Raw genomic sequence first — 14,191 nt, forward strand, 5'->3', positions numbered from 1 at the left:
GATATCTTGGCTGGTGTAGAATTCTAAACTGAAAATCATTTTCTCTTGGAAGTTTGAAAGCATTTCCCTATTATCACTTTTTAATTGTTGCCCTATTATCTTTTCTTTTTTTTTCTTTTTTTTTACATCTTTATTGGAGTATAATTGCTTTACAGTGGTGTGTTAGTTTCTGCTTCATAACAAAGTGAATCAGTTATACATATACATATGTTCCCATATCTCTTCCCTCTTGCGTCTCCTTCCCTCCCACCCTCCCTATCCCACCCGTCCAGGCGGTCACAAAGCATGGAGCTGATCTCCCTGCGCTATACGGCTGCTTCCCACTAGCTATCTACCTTACGTTTGGTAGTGTATATATGTCCATGTTGCCCTATTATCTTTTATCATCCAGTGTTATTATGAGGTCCGATTCCTATTCCTTTTTCTTGGTTTTATCTTGTGAAAACTATTGTTAATTGCTTGCTGAACTTCCTAGATCTCTTGCAAAGTCCTTATATTTTCTCTATTTTTTGTCTGTGTTGCTTTGTTCTATTTTCTAGGAGACTTCTTCAGTTTTATCTTTCAATATTTCTATTGGAGGGACTTCCCTGGTGGTCCAGTGGGTAAGACTCAGAGCTCCCAATGCAGGGGGCCCAGGTTCAATCCTTGGTCGGGGAACTAGATCCCACATGCATGCCGCAGCTAAGTCTGCATGCCACAACTAAGAAGTCCACATGCCGCAGTGAAGATCCTGAATGCTGCAACTAAGACCTGGCCAGAGCAGCCTAAATAAATAAATTAATTAATTAAATATTTTAAAAAATATTTCTATTGGAATTTTAACTTCAGTAATCACATTTAATTTCCAAGAATTATTTCTTGTCCTCTACTCCTTTTACATAATATTCTGTTCTTGTTCTGTGGATACAGTCTTTTCTTGGTTCTCTGAATATGCTAATTAAATTTTTTAAATTTCCTATATTTTCCTCTGCATTTTCTGGGATTCTTCCAAGCTCATTTTTCCCCTATAGTTTATACTTGACTATTTTTCATGTTGAAGTCTTTCTTCAAATTTCTGATGATGCTTTGTGGTTTAGAAGGGCTGGATAGCTTTTGCAGATTTAATCGGCTTTAGGGCAATGGGTCAATTCTCCTGCTCTGACTCCTCTGTGTAAAACAGGGAGCTGAGGAACAGAGTTGCCCGCATCCCTGCTGGAAGCCCTAGTTCTCTACAGACATTTCATTTAATTTCTTTAGAGAACTGTCAGGTATTTTCCCTGCAGGCCTGCACCAGCTGCTAGCTCAGCTGTCTGGTGGAGGAGAGGAAGTCTCAAATGATGCAGTCATTCTGTATTGGGGCCTTCAATTAATCCCCATGTGTTCAGACCCATTTAATTCTGTTGCTTCCACCACGTGCCTGCTGATTCTGAGCCTACTCTCTGGTGTTATATCTGGCTCCACCTCCTCTGTAGTTCCTTTGTCAAATATTCTAGGCTGGATTTTTCCTTCTTACTTTATTATTCAACTAATTCCCATCTGCTTTCCAAAAAATTGTTGAAATGTGTCAGCTGAGGATAACCTCCCATCCTCACCACATTCTCTTCACTCTGACGAGTCTATTCCTTTCTGTTCCTAGATCCTTTTCTTGTAGTGAGCATCTAAGGGTAAAGAAAGAAAATTCCCTGTGTGTGTATGTGTGGGTGTGCACGCATAAATGTGGGCATGATGTGCAAGAATCAATCCATTTCTTATCTATTTTCCTCTTTTTAGTCAGTCAAATATTTCTTTCTTTATTTACAATTATTTATTTATTAAATAAGTTATTTATTAAATTGAAGTATAGTTGATTTACAATGTTGTGTTAATTTCTGCTGTATGGCAAAGTGACTCAGTTATACATATATATATATATATATATTTACATGCTTTTTCATAAACTTTTCTATGTTGGTTTATCACAGGATATTGAATATAGGTCCCTGTGCTATACAGTAGGACCTTGTTGTTTATCCATACTATACATATATACTAGTTTGCATCTGCTAACCCCAAACTCCCAATTGTTCCCTCTCCCATATTTTCTTCTTTTCTAATAAATGTAGTTATGGTTATTAATTTTTCTATATGACCACTTGGGCCACACAGCATAGGTTTTAATATGTACGGCTCTCATTGTCGGTCATATCTGAAGAGTTTATAATTTCAGTTTATGTTTCCCCTTTAACCAAAGAATTATTTTGAAGCCTGTTTTAAAACTTTTTGCTTTGTTTTACTTTTGCCCATTCTTTTGTTCTTAAGTTTTAATTTTATTGTATTGTTGCCAGAGACTGAAATGCATGATTTCTACGTTTTGGAATTTACTGAGATTTTTTTTTGAGAGGTCTAATTCATAAGCAACTTGAGGAAATGTTCCATAGAGTTTGAAACATATTTGTGTGTTTTATGTTTTGTGGTATCATCTGGGATGTTAGTTCTAAAATTTTGAACTGCTTTACCCTTCTCATTTTCTGTTGTCATTTTGGATTTGCTCTAAATATATATATATATATTTTCTGTCAGTTCAAGGGATTTAGACGGAGCAGAAGTTTGGGCTCTGTCTGCCATATAGATAAAATCCCTCAGGTTGGGGCTTTTCTGTCAATTGCTATCTATACTATATTTTTCTTCTTTTTATCTTCTATAGACCCATTTTCAAGGGGATGCATTTTAAAATTGTTATAGTAGTCCCATTTTAAAAAATGTCCCATTTTAAATTCTACTAGTAAATACTTTAAACTCTACTATATTTTTCTACTTTTCAATGGCAGAGTGAAATTGTATCACTTAAGTTCCGTTTATTCAAACTAAAGAATTTGGCAAGACCCTCGTCATTGGTTTTCTCTTTCAAAAATGTCTTGACATCTAGTCTTGTACACCTACTCTTCTCGCCTAGATTTTGACTCAGGCAAAGAATTTCCAGATTAATTTATGAAGAATTGACATCTTTATTATGTCAACTCTTCCTTTCCAGGATTGTGGTAGTTTCTCTTTTTTTTCAGGTCTTCTTTTATGTTTTTCAGTAAAGTTTTACAGTTTTTTAATATAGTATTTTGGCGTTTTTTATTAAGTTTATTCCCAGCTGTTTTATAATTTTTGTGGAGTGAGTTGAATCTTTTTTTCCCCGTTACTTTTCCAGCTTGTTGTTACTGGCTGGATCTGTATGCCTGCGTCCTAACAGCAAGGGAATCCATTTGGGATTAATGGGTCTTTCTCTTCACGATGAAACTCCAAGGATAAGGTTTAAAAGAGAATGGGAGGTGAAGGATGTGTGTTTTATTTTACATGAATGATGTTGCACCATAGATCTTGTTCTATTTCTTGCTTTGTTCCCCCTTAACACCATTAAATGTGACCTTTCCTTTAAGTTTTTTAAGAGGTACCTTTGATCAGATTAAGGAAATTCCCTTCTATTCATAGTTCTCTGAGTTGCTGCTGGTTTTTATTTTTATCATAAGCAGGTGTTGAATTTTATCAAAGGCTTTTCCTGCATCTATTGACATGATCACATAATTTGTTCCCCTTAAATCTGTTAAGTTTGATTTTCTAATTTTAAACCATCTTTGCATTCTTAGAATAAAACTCAGCTTGGTTAGGATATATCAATATATACTGCTGGGTTCAGTACATTTGTCTAGAATTTTTACATCTATTTCCATATCCTGTGTCTTCCTTTCATTGGTTTGTTATAGTAATTATATTAGTCTCACAAAACAAGTTTGGGGAGATTTCTTTCTTTTTTATGATTGGAATTACCCAATCATTAAAAGTTTGGTAGATGTCATCTGTAAAGTTCTCTGAGCTTTTTTGGCGGGAGGGGTAGATTTTTTAAAAAACATAGTCAATTGCTTTGTGGTCATAGAGAATCTATCTAGACTTTCTGTTTCTAGAATCAGTTCTGGAAAGCTGTGCTTTTCTAGTAACTTATTCATTTTGCTTATGTTTTCCAATTATGATATACAGTAGTTTATAATACCTTTTAGAAAATTTACCTGTTTTATCTATTATCTATTGTATAATCTATTGTATCTATGGTTATGTTTCCTTTTCATTTCTAATATAATTTACTTGTGTCTTCTCTTTCTCTATCTAAGAGGGCTGGCTTTTGTTTCCAGCTTTTCAAACCATCAGCTTTTGATGTTCTCAGTCTTCTCAATCGGTTGTTTCTGTTTAATCAAATTCTGCTTATCCTTATTTTTCTTCCTTCTGTTTCCTCCAGGTTTACTTTGCTGTTCCTTTTATAGTTTCTTGAGTTAGATGTTGAGCTTGTTGACTTGTTGACTCAACCACCTACTCAACATCTCGTCTCAACATTGCAGGTCTAATAGGCACCCCAAGCTTAACATGGCCAAAACAAAATTCTTGATCTGTACCTCCCAAAATGTGCTTTTCCTACAGTTTTCCCCATCATGGTGAAATCACCCATTCACTCAGTTGCTCAGGCCAAAAACTCAGGACCCCTCTTTGTTTTTTCTCTTTCTCTGTACGCTACATCCAATCCTTTCTGCTCAATTTTGAAAATATAGCTTGAATTTCACAACTTCTCAGAACCTCCACTGCTACCACCCTAGTTAAAAACCACTCTCACCTCTGCTAGACTGTTGTCAGGGCCTCCTGACTGGGCTCTTGCTCCTTTTGTCTCACCACAGATCTGCACACTGCACCTGCAACATACATCTGATGATGTCAGCTCCCGTTCAAAATCTTCCAAAGGCTTCTCATCTCAGAATAAGCTCCCAGTTCTCCAACCGCATACCTTACCACCCTGTAGCCACATAAACTTCCTTGTTACTCCCCAATGTACCAGGCATAGTCTCTCCTCAGAGCCTTTGAACTTGTGTGGAATCTTCTTCTCTCCTCAGATAACCATATGGGGGAATAAAATGAGAGCAAAAGCCTGTGGATATCTAAATAGCACCCCCTTCACCCTTGCTTTATCTATCTCAAAGTTCTTATCATTATGTGACATTATATTATATACTTATTTGTATGTTTACTATGAGTCTTCCCCCACGAGAACGTTAGATTGCTGTCTTGTTCAGTACTGTGCATCCAGAGCCTGGAACAGTGCCTGGCACATAAGAGGGATCTAATAAATGAATGGGGGCTGGGGAGTGACATCAGAGTCAGAGGGTTCCTTGTCAAGCATGGAACTAGCACAAAGAGCATTGGATGAATTGGATGACGGCTGGAATCAGAGTAAGGTCGCCTTGACAAACAGTCCTATCCTGAACACTCCATTAGCTAAAACTTTTCTCATACTCTTAAATATTTTTCCATACCAGCGTTGCTGGATCTTAGGTCCCAAATCATGTCTTCCAGGCAGACCTAAGTGCTGCTTCCTTTGTGCTCCCACTACCCCTTCTGCCCACCCACACCAAACCGTCTCATCCAACAATGACAGGTCTCATGCAGCCTTGGCATGCACCCTCTCCCCCCCACCAGAGTTTCAAGAAAGCCAAGGCTGTGATTTGTTGTTCAGTTTATTCCCTGCCCCTCTGAGAGTGTGGCACAAGGCAGGCTCAGATGAAAGAATGCATTGGGTAGGCCTCTTAAAGCAAGGTCCCTCGGCTGGAACAATGTCAGGCAACTTTGCTGCTTGTACTGAAGGTGGTGATGTTGAGAAAACGTGGGTGCTGTGAAAGGCTTATGGTAACATACTTCGTGTGTTTGTGGACAGCGGGTCAAGGGCCCGGGATGGCCGCACAAACAGGCGTCCCGAGCCTAGGCCTTCACTTGCCCCAGCGTCCCATTAATCCTTAATATTCAAATTCCGCCCACTAAACCAGCCCCTCGGCACCCAAGCCACCTCTTTTCCCCAAATGACGGCCGTCGGCAGCCAATCGGCAGCTAGAAGGGGCGTCCGCCCCTTTTTCCTTTGCCGGAACGGACACGAACTCCCGCCAATTGGAGGCGTCGCCGCCGAGGCTCCGCCCCGCCCCTGCCGTCGCACCCAATGGCGGGCCGGCTGGCAGCGGCGCCGGGGGCGGGGCGCGGGCGCGCAGGTGCAGCAGCGCACAGGCCGACCGGGAGGGCGGGGCGCGACGTCGGCCGTGCGGGGTCTCGGCGTCGGCGGCGCGCGCGCTCCCTCCTCTCGGAGAGAGGGCTGTGGTAAAAGCCGTCCGGAAAATGGCCGCCGCCGCCGCTGCCGCGCCGAGCGGAGGAGGAGGAGGAGGCGAGGAGGAGAGACTGTGAGTGGGACCGCCGCGGCCGCGGGTGGGGACCCTTGCTGGGGGGCGGGGGGTAGGGGCGGGACGTGGCGCGGGAGGGGCCCGCGGGGTCGGGCGACACGGCTGGCGGATGGCGTCCCTCCTCTCTACCCTCCCCCTCCCGCTGGTGACGGCGCCCCCCCCCCCCCCCGGCCCGTTACCCGCACTTGCGGGTGACCGTCCTCGGCGCGGCCTCCCAGGGCTGCCTTCGCCTGGTTCCCCCCGCCCTCCCGCCTTCGGCGCGCATCCCGGCCCCCGGCCCCGCGGGCACCCCTGTCGCCGGGGTTTCGCCTGTCGGGGCTGCGCGCGCGCGTCGTGCCCTTCGCGGGGCTTCGGGCCCGAGGCGCCGTCGCGCGCCCGCGGCCCCGGCCTCTCCCTGGATCGCGCTTTCCCGTCTCCCTCCCTCGCGCGCCCCCTCTCCCGTTACTCGGCCCCCCCACGGGCGCGCGTGCGCAGTCCGCCTCCCGTCGGGAGAGTGCGCCACAAGGGCTCCTGCGCTTTCACCCCCATCTCCAGGCTTTGCCTCCCCCTCCTTCTCGCCCATTCCATGACTTTCTGCCCCCACTGCGAGCGAGTTTCTTTCGCATCTACCAGGAACAAGTAGGTGGGAATTATTGTCCACCCACAAAAGGCACTAGACATTGTGTTCCTGACCCCACAGCTCATCAGAAAGAGGCGGTTATAGTTGCCATCAGGAGCCGTGGGTAGGGGACTGTGTCCGGCAGCACCTGAGGCTCTTCGGTGGGAGCGCGCCCCCAGGGCCTTTGGGGGTGCCGTGGCCTCAGAATACGAGCGCCCTCCCATCCTCCCCCCCTTCGCCGGCGATCTTCAGTTACATAAGTGGAGTGGGACATAGTATGTGACGGGCTTCCATAGTCCTGGAGCGTGCCCTGCTCAAGATCACCAGTACCAGATGGGGCAAGTTCACCGCATCGCTGTGGCTCCTATCAGTTGGTCCCTGAAAGTTTATTTTCTTTTTAGTTTGGTTCTGAGTCACGCAAACTGAAACTCAGGTGACTTATTCGTGGCGTGGCAATGTTTTTGTGGTTTTGCACTGAAGACTTAAGGTCATTGTGAAGAGTCTAAAGATTGCTCTTACAGAGGAGACCGTTCATGGCATTGCTGAGTGTGGATCCAAGGGGGAAAAGCTGTCTCTGGAATACACCTCTGTGGCCGTCGCTTCTGTTGTGAGTGTGTTCGGTGTGGATTGGTCACAGCAGAAATGGGCTCCACCACAAAATTCATATTCCTGACTCATGGTCAGGCAGATGTGTGCTTCTGGTTTTTCCAGGAACAGGAACAGGCTCTGCAGAGCCATTCACACGTTGTGTCTCTGCTGTGCGGGATCAGTGCCCCAAATTGGAAGATGGTAGGATCAAATTCAGGGGGTGGTTGGTGATTGTGGAACCGAACCTACTGGCCTGGAGGCTGAGTGGCTTACACTTTGTAGGACTCTGGCAAGTTTTAGGCATTTTGTTATATTACAGAAATGAAGCATATTTGGGCCTTGGTAGTAAAATTTATTGTTAATAGGCAGTTACTATACAGGAGAAGTTTGGGTTTCATGGCCGGAATTTTCATCTGCATCTGAGTGATTTCAGCTAACAATGAGATTAACCTCTCCTCTTGGGTCCTTTGAAATATGCTGGATCTTTATTTTTTTTTTAAAAATCTGGATTTTTTTTTGGTCTTTTGGGAATTTCCACGAGGGATTTACGGAAATAGGCTTATTTATGGGTTTTTTAGGACTTCTACTTAAAATCCTAGTCACGGAGCCTAGGAAACATTTGCTTTTATTTTGTTACCCAGACATATCAGAACCTTAAAGGGCACAATCAATCTAGTAGAAGTCCAGTTGATTGAATAAGTTGCCACAGAATACCCATTCATGACATGTCAGCCGGGTGGCCGGCCGATCACTGAGGTGCGTTCCCGTCTGCGCACACAGATAACACGAGCTCACTTGACGAAGATTCCAAGGTTTGTACGTCTAAGCCTGAGACGTGACAGGACAAGGGCTCTGCTTTGTTTTGCGTCATGGGCAGTGCATTAGCCTCCTTGGGTGCCCCTCCAGTTAGTTGTTCCATCATATCCCTATCCCTTTAAACTGCACAGACAGCTTCCAGAATATAGTTTCTCTGCAAAGTGATTGGTGGCATCTGAAGTCATCATGTCCTAACAGCTTGAAGAAACCTTCTGTGGCTTTCTTGTCAGTACTGGCCTATCACACCATGCTCTTTTTTTTGTTGTTACAGATTTGCCTGGAATGCTTTAAACCTAGAGTCCCGGGTCTTTGTTTCACTTGATAGAGCATGATGCAGTCCAACCGTACTCCAACTTTTGCGCTGCGCTGCTTATGTTTCAGGAGGGTTAGAATACAATTTTGCATTCTATTTGCAATTTCCAGCCACAGCCATTGTTTCCCTGCCTGCCCTGCCTCTGTGTGGCTGAATTTAGTGGGGTGGGGATGCAAGCTGTGGAATTTGACAGAAGAAGTGGCTAGATGAGTCCAATATGATTTTACCCCACCCGAATACCCCTTCCCCCATGTGGAGATGGCATGAGAAGCTCGCTTCTTGAACCTAGAATAAAGAAGAGCAGACGGAAAAGTGTCAGTTCCTTACTCGAGGGCGGTTTCCACCACTAATACACCTGCCCAGACTATTTACATTATAAATGATGTCTCCTGGAACCTGTAATCTTTTCTTTATTTTTTAAAAATATCTATTTTATTTATTTATTTATTTTTGACTGTGTTGGGTGTTCATTGCTGCGCGCGGGCTTTCTCTAGGTGCGGCGAGCGGGGGCTTCTCATTGCAGTGGCTTCTCTTGTTGCGGAGCACAGGCTCTAGGCGCGCGGGCTCAGTACTTGTGGCTCGTGGGCTCTAGAGCACAGGCTCAGTAGCTGTGGCGCACGGGCCCAGTTGCACCGCGGCATGTGGGATCTTCCCGGACCAGGGCTCAAACCCGTGTCCCCTGCATTGGCAGGCGGATTCTTAACCACTGTGCCACCAGGGAAGCCCTGTAATCTTTTATAAAGGTGAATATCAGTGAAAAGCTTTTAATTGGCTAAGAGCAGTCTGTGGCCAGCCTGCCCAAGTTATGTATGAGAAGAAGAGGAGCACAGAAAATGTTTGGCATTTGTAGTAACTAGTGTTTTAAGTGCAGAAGTAGTAAAGCATTGGTCCTAGACTGGTGGTTCCAGGGAGTGTGGCAGGACACCTGCTTGTTCTCACCACCCTCTGCTCTGGTGACATGCATGCAGACCAGCCTCGTGTGGCCGGCAGACGCAACCTTTTTTCTTGGGTAGAGCATTACTGCCACTCCAATGGAAGGACCTTGTCCTCAATGCTTCTGTACCAGCCCTCTCCAGTCAAACTGCCATTGTCACCGCTGTGCCTTTACCTCATTTCGGGTAGGACGGATGTAAATGAGTTCCTCTTCCTGGGACTCACTGACACAAAAGTTGTGCTCTTCTGCCTTTACCTGGTCTCTTCTGCCTGCTTCTGGCAAGGAAGCTCTTCTTACTGAAAGCTTGATTTGCATGCCATTGCTTAAATACCTGGTTCCACCCCTTTGATGGTAGGTATGGTGTGTGGGGGAACTGAGTGGGAATGGGAATTGGGGGGCTGGCAGGGCATGCCCACTCCCGTGTTTAAGGGGAGTTGTGACCATTCCATTACAGAATAAAGCCTTGGCCTTTTTCACTTCTTCAAGGCACACTTGCGTTGGTTCTGCTGGTGTATGAATGTGTCTTTAGCATAGCTGTTTTACAGTACAGCAGAGGTCTGGACTCTTGGGAGCAATCCTGAGGAAGGGTTCAGTTGGCTTCTGTGCCTAAGAGCTGGGGGCACTATGTATATGGACCTGCAAATCATTGCTTTATTGGATCTTCACCTAAGTGCTCTCATTTGCTGGCTCTTTTTTTTTCTCCACGGAATCTTGAGTTATCAGAGATCTTAAAGTTTCAGAGCTAGAAGAAACCTTAGTCTAGCTCCCTCAGTTTACAAATAAAAATGCAATTTACCAAAAAAAGATGCAGCTGTGAGAAGCTGTGGCTTTTCCAGGGCCTCCCAGCCAGGGTGCCAGTTTGCTTTTTATTGTACGGCTAACTGAGTAATACTGTAGCCTTGACTTCTGGGATTTCAAAGTGTTCTATGGCTCGAATGTTTAAGGGAATGATAAGGCCTCACTGCACCTCAACAGATAATTCCAGGTACCATCCTGGTAGTTACAGACCAGCAGTAAAAGACTTGGTTGGTGTTGCCCTTCCTCTGGGTTTGATTACATGAGTAATTGTTTGTGTGAAGAGTCTCTAAGTTATACACTCTAGGCTTTTTTTAGTCTAAAGATAAAAGTGCCACTCTTGGGCCAGCAAGGTATCAGAGATTAGCTAATATGGGGCAGTTTAGGTTTAACAAGGAAATGACGGTTATCTTGATAAAAAATAGAGTGACAAAAGACCTTTTTTGAACATGTGTTCAAAAGCAAAATAGAAACTATCAAGCTATTAACCCAGTTTGTTGAACATTTCGATTTCCTGATCTGAGAGGCTTAAAAGTGATTGCTCTAAAACAGACTTGTGTATTTTTGAGGATAGCTTTGGATCTCCCAGGGCACTTGGTTTCTGTTGGTGCTGCCTTTTTTCTCTCACGGTTAAAGCCCCTTTATGTAATGTTACAGCAGCGTGTTGCAACTTCAGCTGCTTTAAAATGAAGGGAGACTTTGCCTCTGGATTTCATGTGTTCTTCTTGGGATGACATTTTGATGTTGCATGTTCTCTTGAACATGTCTTCTCTCCCTGAGTATTTCTGTATGACATGTTGCAAGAAGTACTAACCAGAGATCGCTACTAACGGTATGTTTTATAGTGTCAAAATTTCCCTCAGAGGTGACAAGACCTGTGATAGTGTCGGTTCTAACATGCATGAGTCTTTCCTTTATTTTAGTACCGTGTGTTATATGTCAGTAAATTGCAGTTTATTCTTTGTTTCTAGCTAGGTAAGCCGGGAGATAGCATAGTACTTTGTCTGTATGTTTATCTTCAAAATGTCCCAAATAGCCCTGGGAAAAAGGTCGTGGAGCACAATGGGGGCTTTCAACTTACGATTTTCTTTGTTTTAGGCTCCATAAAAATACAGACTCACCAGTTCCTGCTTTGATGTGACATGTGACTCCCCAGAATACATCTTGCTTCTGTAGACCAGCTCCAACAAGATTCCATGGTAGCTGGAATGTTAGGGCTCAGGTAAGTAACCTTCCTTTTTTTTTTTTTAGTATATGTCCTGGTTTGGCCATCTGTTTTTAAAAAAAAAAAGGAATAAAACAAGTTATACTACTCTTGGACAGTATAAAAGTACCCCAAAGACTAAAGACATAACTGTGCCAAACTGTGCCATATAATAAAAAAAAGTCACTTCCCTGAGCCCTGAAAGGTCAGTTTGGGTAGGGCTACTTGGTAGCCACAGTGTGATCTGGGGGCGGGTGTCAGATTAGAGCCGGAACTGGTGACCTGCACCTTCAGTTCACCTTCAAGCAGGTCAGCTGAGCTGAGAGCGCTTTGACTGAGCTCTTCACTTGCCGCTACTGCTGTCGCCTAGCGGCCTTCAGCACTGTGCTTTGTTTGCTTTGGTATTGGGTAAATGACTTCCTGGTCAACATTAGTGAGTGGCGGTAATGCATTTTCAGACGTGGGAACTGGTGTGTGGTCCCCTAGAAGGATGACATCCTGAAAGCTGTTGCCAGACAGCGGAGCCCATGGCTAATGGTGTGTGCTTGCCGCACTCCTCCCACGGGGACTGCAGAGAACACCCAGATACACTTCTGGCTCTTGAGACTCTAGAGCAGAATGAATGCCTTTTGAAAAGCTGGGAAGCTAAGTCATTTGAGTCTGACACTCAGAGGCTCTATCAGCTGCGCTTTGGGCTACTTTGGCGCCACTGCGTGGACTTAATTTCGTAAAAATGAGTGGTTCCCTAATTTCTCAACTGTCTGGCTCAATATCTTAAGCTTTTTTAGAGTAGGGGTCACTCCACACTTGATGTTTTGACATCCGGATTTCAAACATTCCATGTGGTAAGACAGAACGTTCTAATTTGATTTTTCCATTTCTTTTCCTAAGAAAAAATGTGAGTTTACACATATGCTGCCATTGTGATTCCAGCTGAGACCCTCAAGTAGCACTGTGCTGTATCTCTCTAGTGGTTTCTGACGCCTCAGTGTAAAGCCGTGTGGACATCCGTAACAGATCGCCCATTTCGGGGCTGTGCGAGGGGCAGAGTTTGGGTGGCAGAGAATAAAAGGTGTAGAAGGAAGTGAAGAGCATCACACTGCCTCCAAGTCCCAAGTTGGGTTTCACTCCTGATCCTGTGACTCAAATTGTCATTCCCGTTTACCGCTGCGGGCTGTGCTCTGGGCCCTGCCGACAGGGCGTTCTTTGTACGCCACGTATTTATGCTGGTGGGAGTTCTGTGGCTGGCGCTTTGTGCATTGTCTCAGAAATTGTGTGGACTAAATGTAACATAGGCAGTGAATGGGTTTCTTCTGATAGATATTAGGCCTAAGGGGGTGATTTATGTTTTAATAGTCTTTTTCTCAGATTACGAATGGATTTTAGAAGACAGTGGTGACTCTGTACAGTTTCTTCTAAGAAATGTAGAAAGGAAGAGATGTTTTTAAAAATATCTCTTATTACTTATGAATGGGAAAGACACGGCCATTTGAGCTTCAAGGAACTTAGAAGGTAATTCTCAAAGGACAGAACCTGTTTTAATAGATAAGTGCTTGATATCTTGCTATTTTTCTCTTCCTTTTTAAGAAGTTATAAAAATAATACATGCTTTTTATAGAAAGTTCAAACCATTTTAAAGTATATCAAGTAAAAAAGCGAAAGCTCCCCATTACTCTCCGTACCCACTACCCAGAGTAACTGCTGTTAATAGCTTAACGTAGATCCTTCTGAATCATCTTCTCAGGCTACACCAACATGCACCTTTTGTATTTTTGACAAAACAAGAATGGTATTGTACGTATTCTGCATCTATCCATGTGATGCGTTTCTCTGCCTCATTTCTGTTTAATAGCAGCGTGGTTTGGTGCCAATTTACTGTCATGTGTTGTCCCCCTATTGGTTTTCCCAATGGTTCACTTTTTAAGATGCTGTTGGATTGAACTTCCTCATGTGCCAGTCTTTTTGAAGAATGCCTACCTAGACTTGGAGTTACTGGTGGGCACTACCACATCACCTTCCAAACTGTCTATCCCATTTCCCACGACAGTCTTAGAAAGTGCCAGTTCCCATACCCTCCCAGAATTGGATATCCATCTTTTAAACTTGTGCTCCTTGGGTTATTACTGGGGTTGAATGTCCGTAGTCATTGGCCATTTGTATTTGCTCTTTGTGAATTGCCTGTTCATATTCTGCATTTATCCTTCCCTCGGGATATTTCTTTTTAAGTCAATTTATAAGGACTCTTAATGTATTAAGGAAATTAATTCTTTGTCATCATGCAGGTATTTTTCCTACTTTGTTGCTGTGCGTGGGCTTTCTCTAGTTGTGGCGAGCGGGGGCTGCTCTTTGTTGCGGTGCGTGGGCTTCTCATTGCGGTGGCTTCTCTTGTTGCGCAGCACCGGCTCTAGGCGCACGGGCTTCAGTAGTTGTGACTCGCGGGCTCTAGAGCGCAGGCTCAGTAGTTGTGGTGCACGGGCTTAGTTGCTCTGCAGCATGTGGGATCTTCCCGGACCAGGGCTCGAACCCGTGTCCCCTGCATTAGCAGGCGGATTCTTAACCACTGCGCCACCAGGGAAGCCCATGTCATGTATCTTTTGATCCTGCTTGTCTTTTTGATGTATAAAATTTCTGTTATGGTTTCTTCTTTTGCTTTTATACTTAGAAAGTCCTTTCCTACTCTAAAAACATGACAATGTGCATCTGTATTTCCTTTCTTCCTAAAAAACTTGATGATGTG

The 14,191-nt window shown here is 44.3% G+C and overlaps 1 protein-coding gene across 1 annotated transcript in view; it reads left to right on the forward strand.

Annotated features, from left to right (window-relative positions):
* Positions 1-6,076: 6,076 nt before the first annotated feature.
* Positions 6,077-14,191, forward strand: part of MECP2 (methyl-CpG binding protein 2) — a 53,213-nt gene continuing 45,098 nt past the window's right edge. The window contains exon 1 of the mRNA XM_060137231.1: positions 6,077-6,206. Within this exon, the coding sequence (XP_059993214.1) occupies positions 6,145-6,206 (62 nt within the window). The 5' untranslated portion in view covers positions 6,077-6,144. The remainder of the gene's footprint in view (positions 6,207-14,191) is intronic.

The sequence above is a fragment of the Lagenorhynchus albirostris genome, chromosome X, assembly GCF_949774975.1.
Source record: "Lagenorhynchus albirostris chromosome X, mLagAlb1.1, whole genome shotgun sequence".
Lineage (NCBI taxonomy): Eukaryota > Metazoa > Chordata > Mammalia > Artiodactyla > Delphinidae > Lagenorhynchus > Lagenorhynchus albirostris.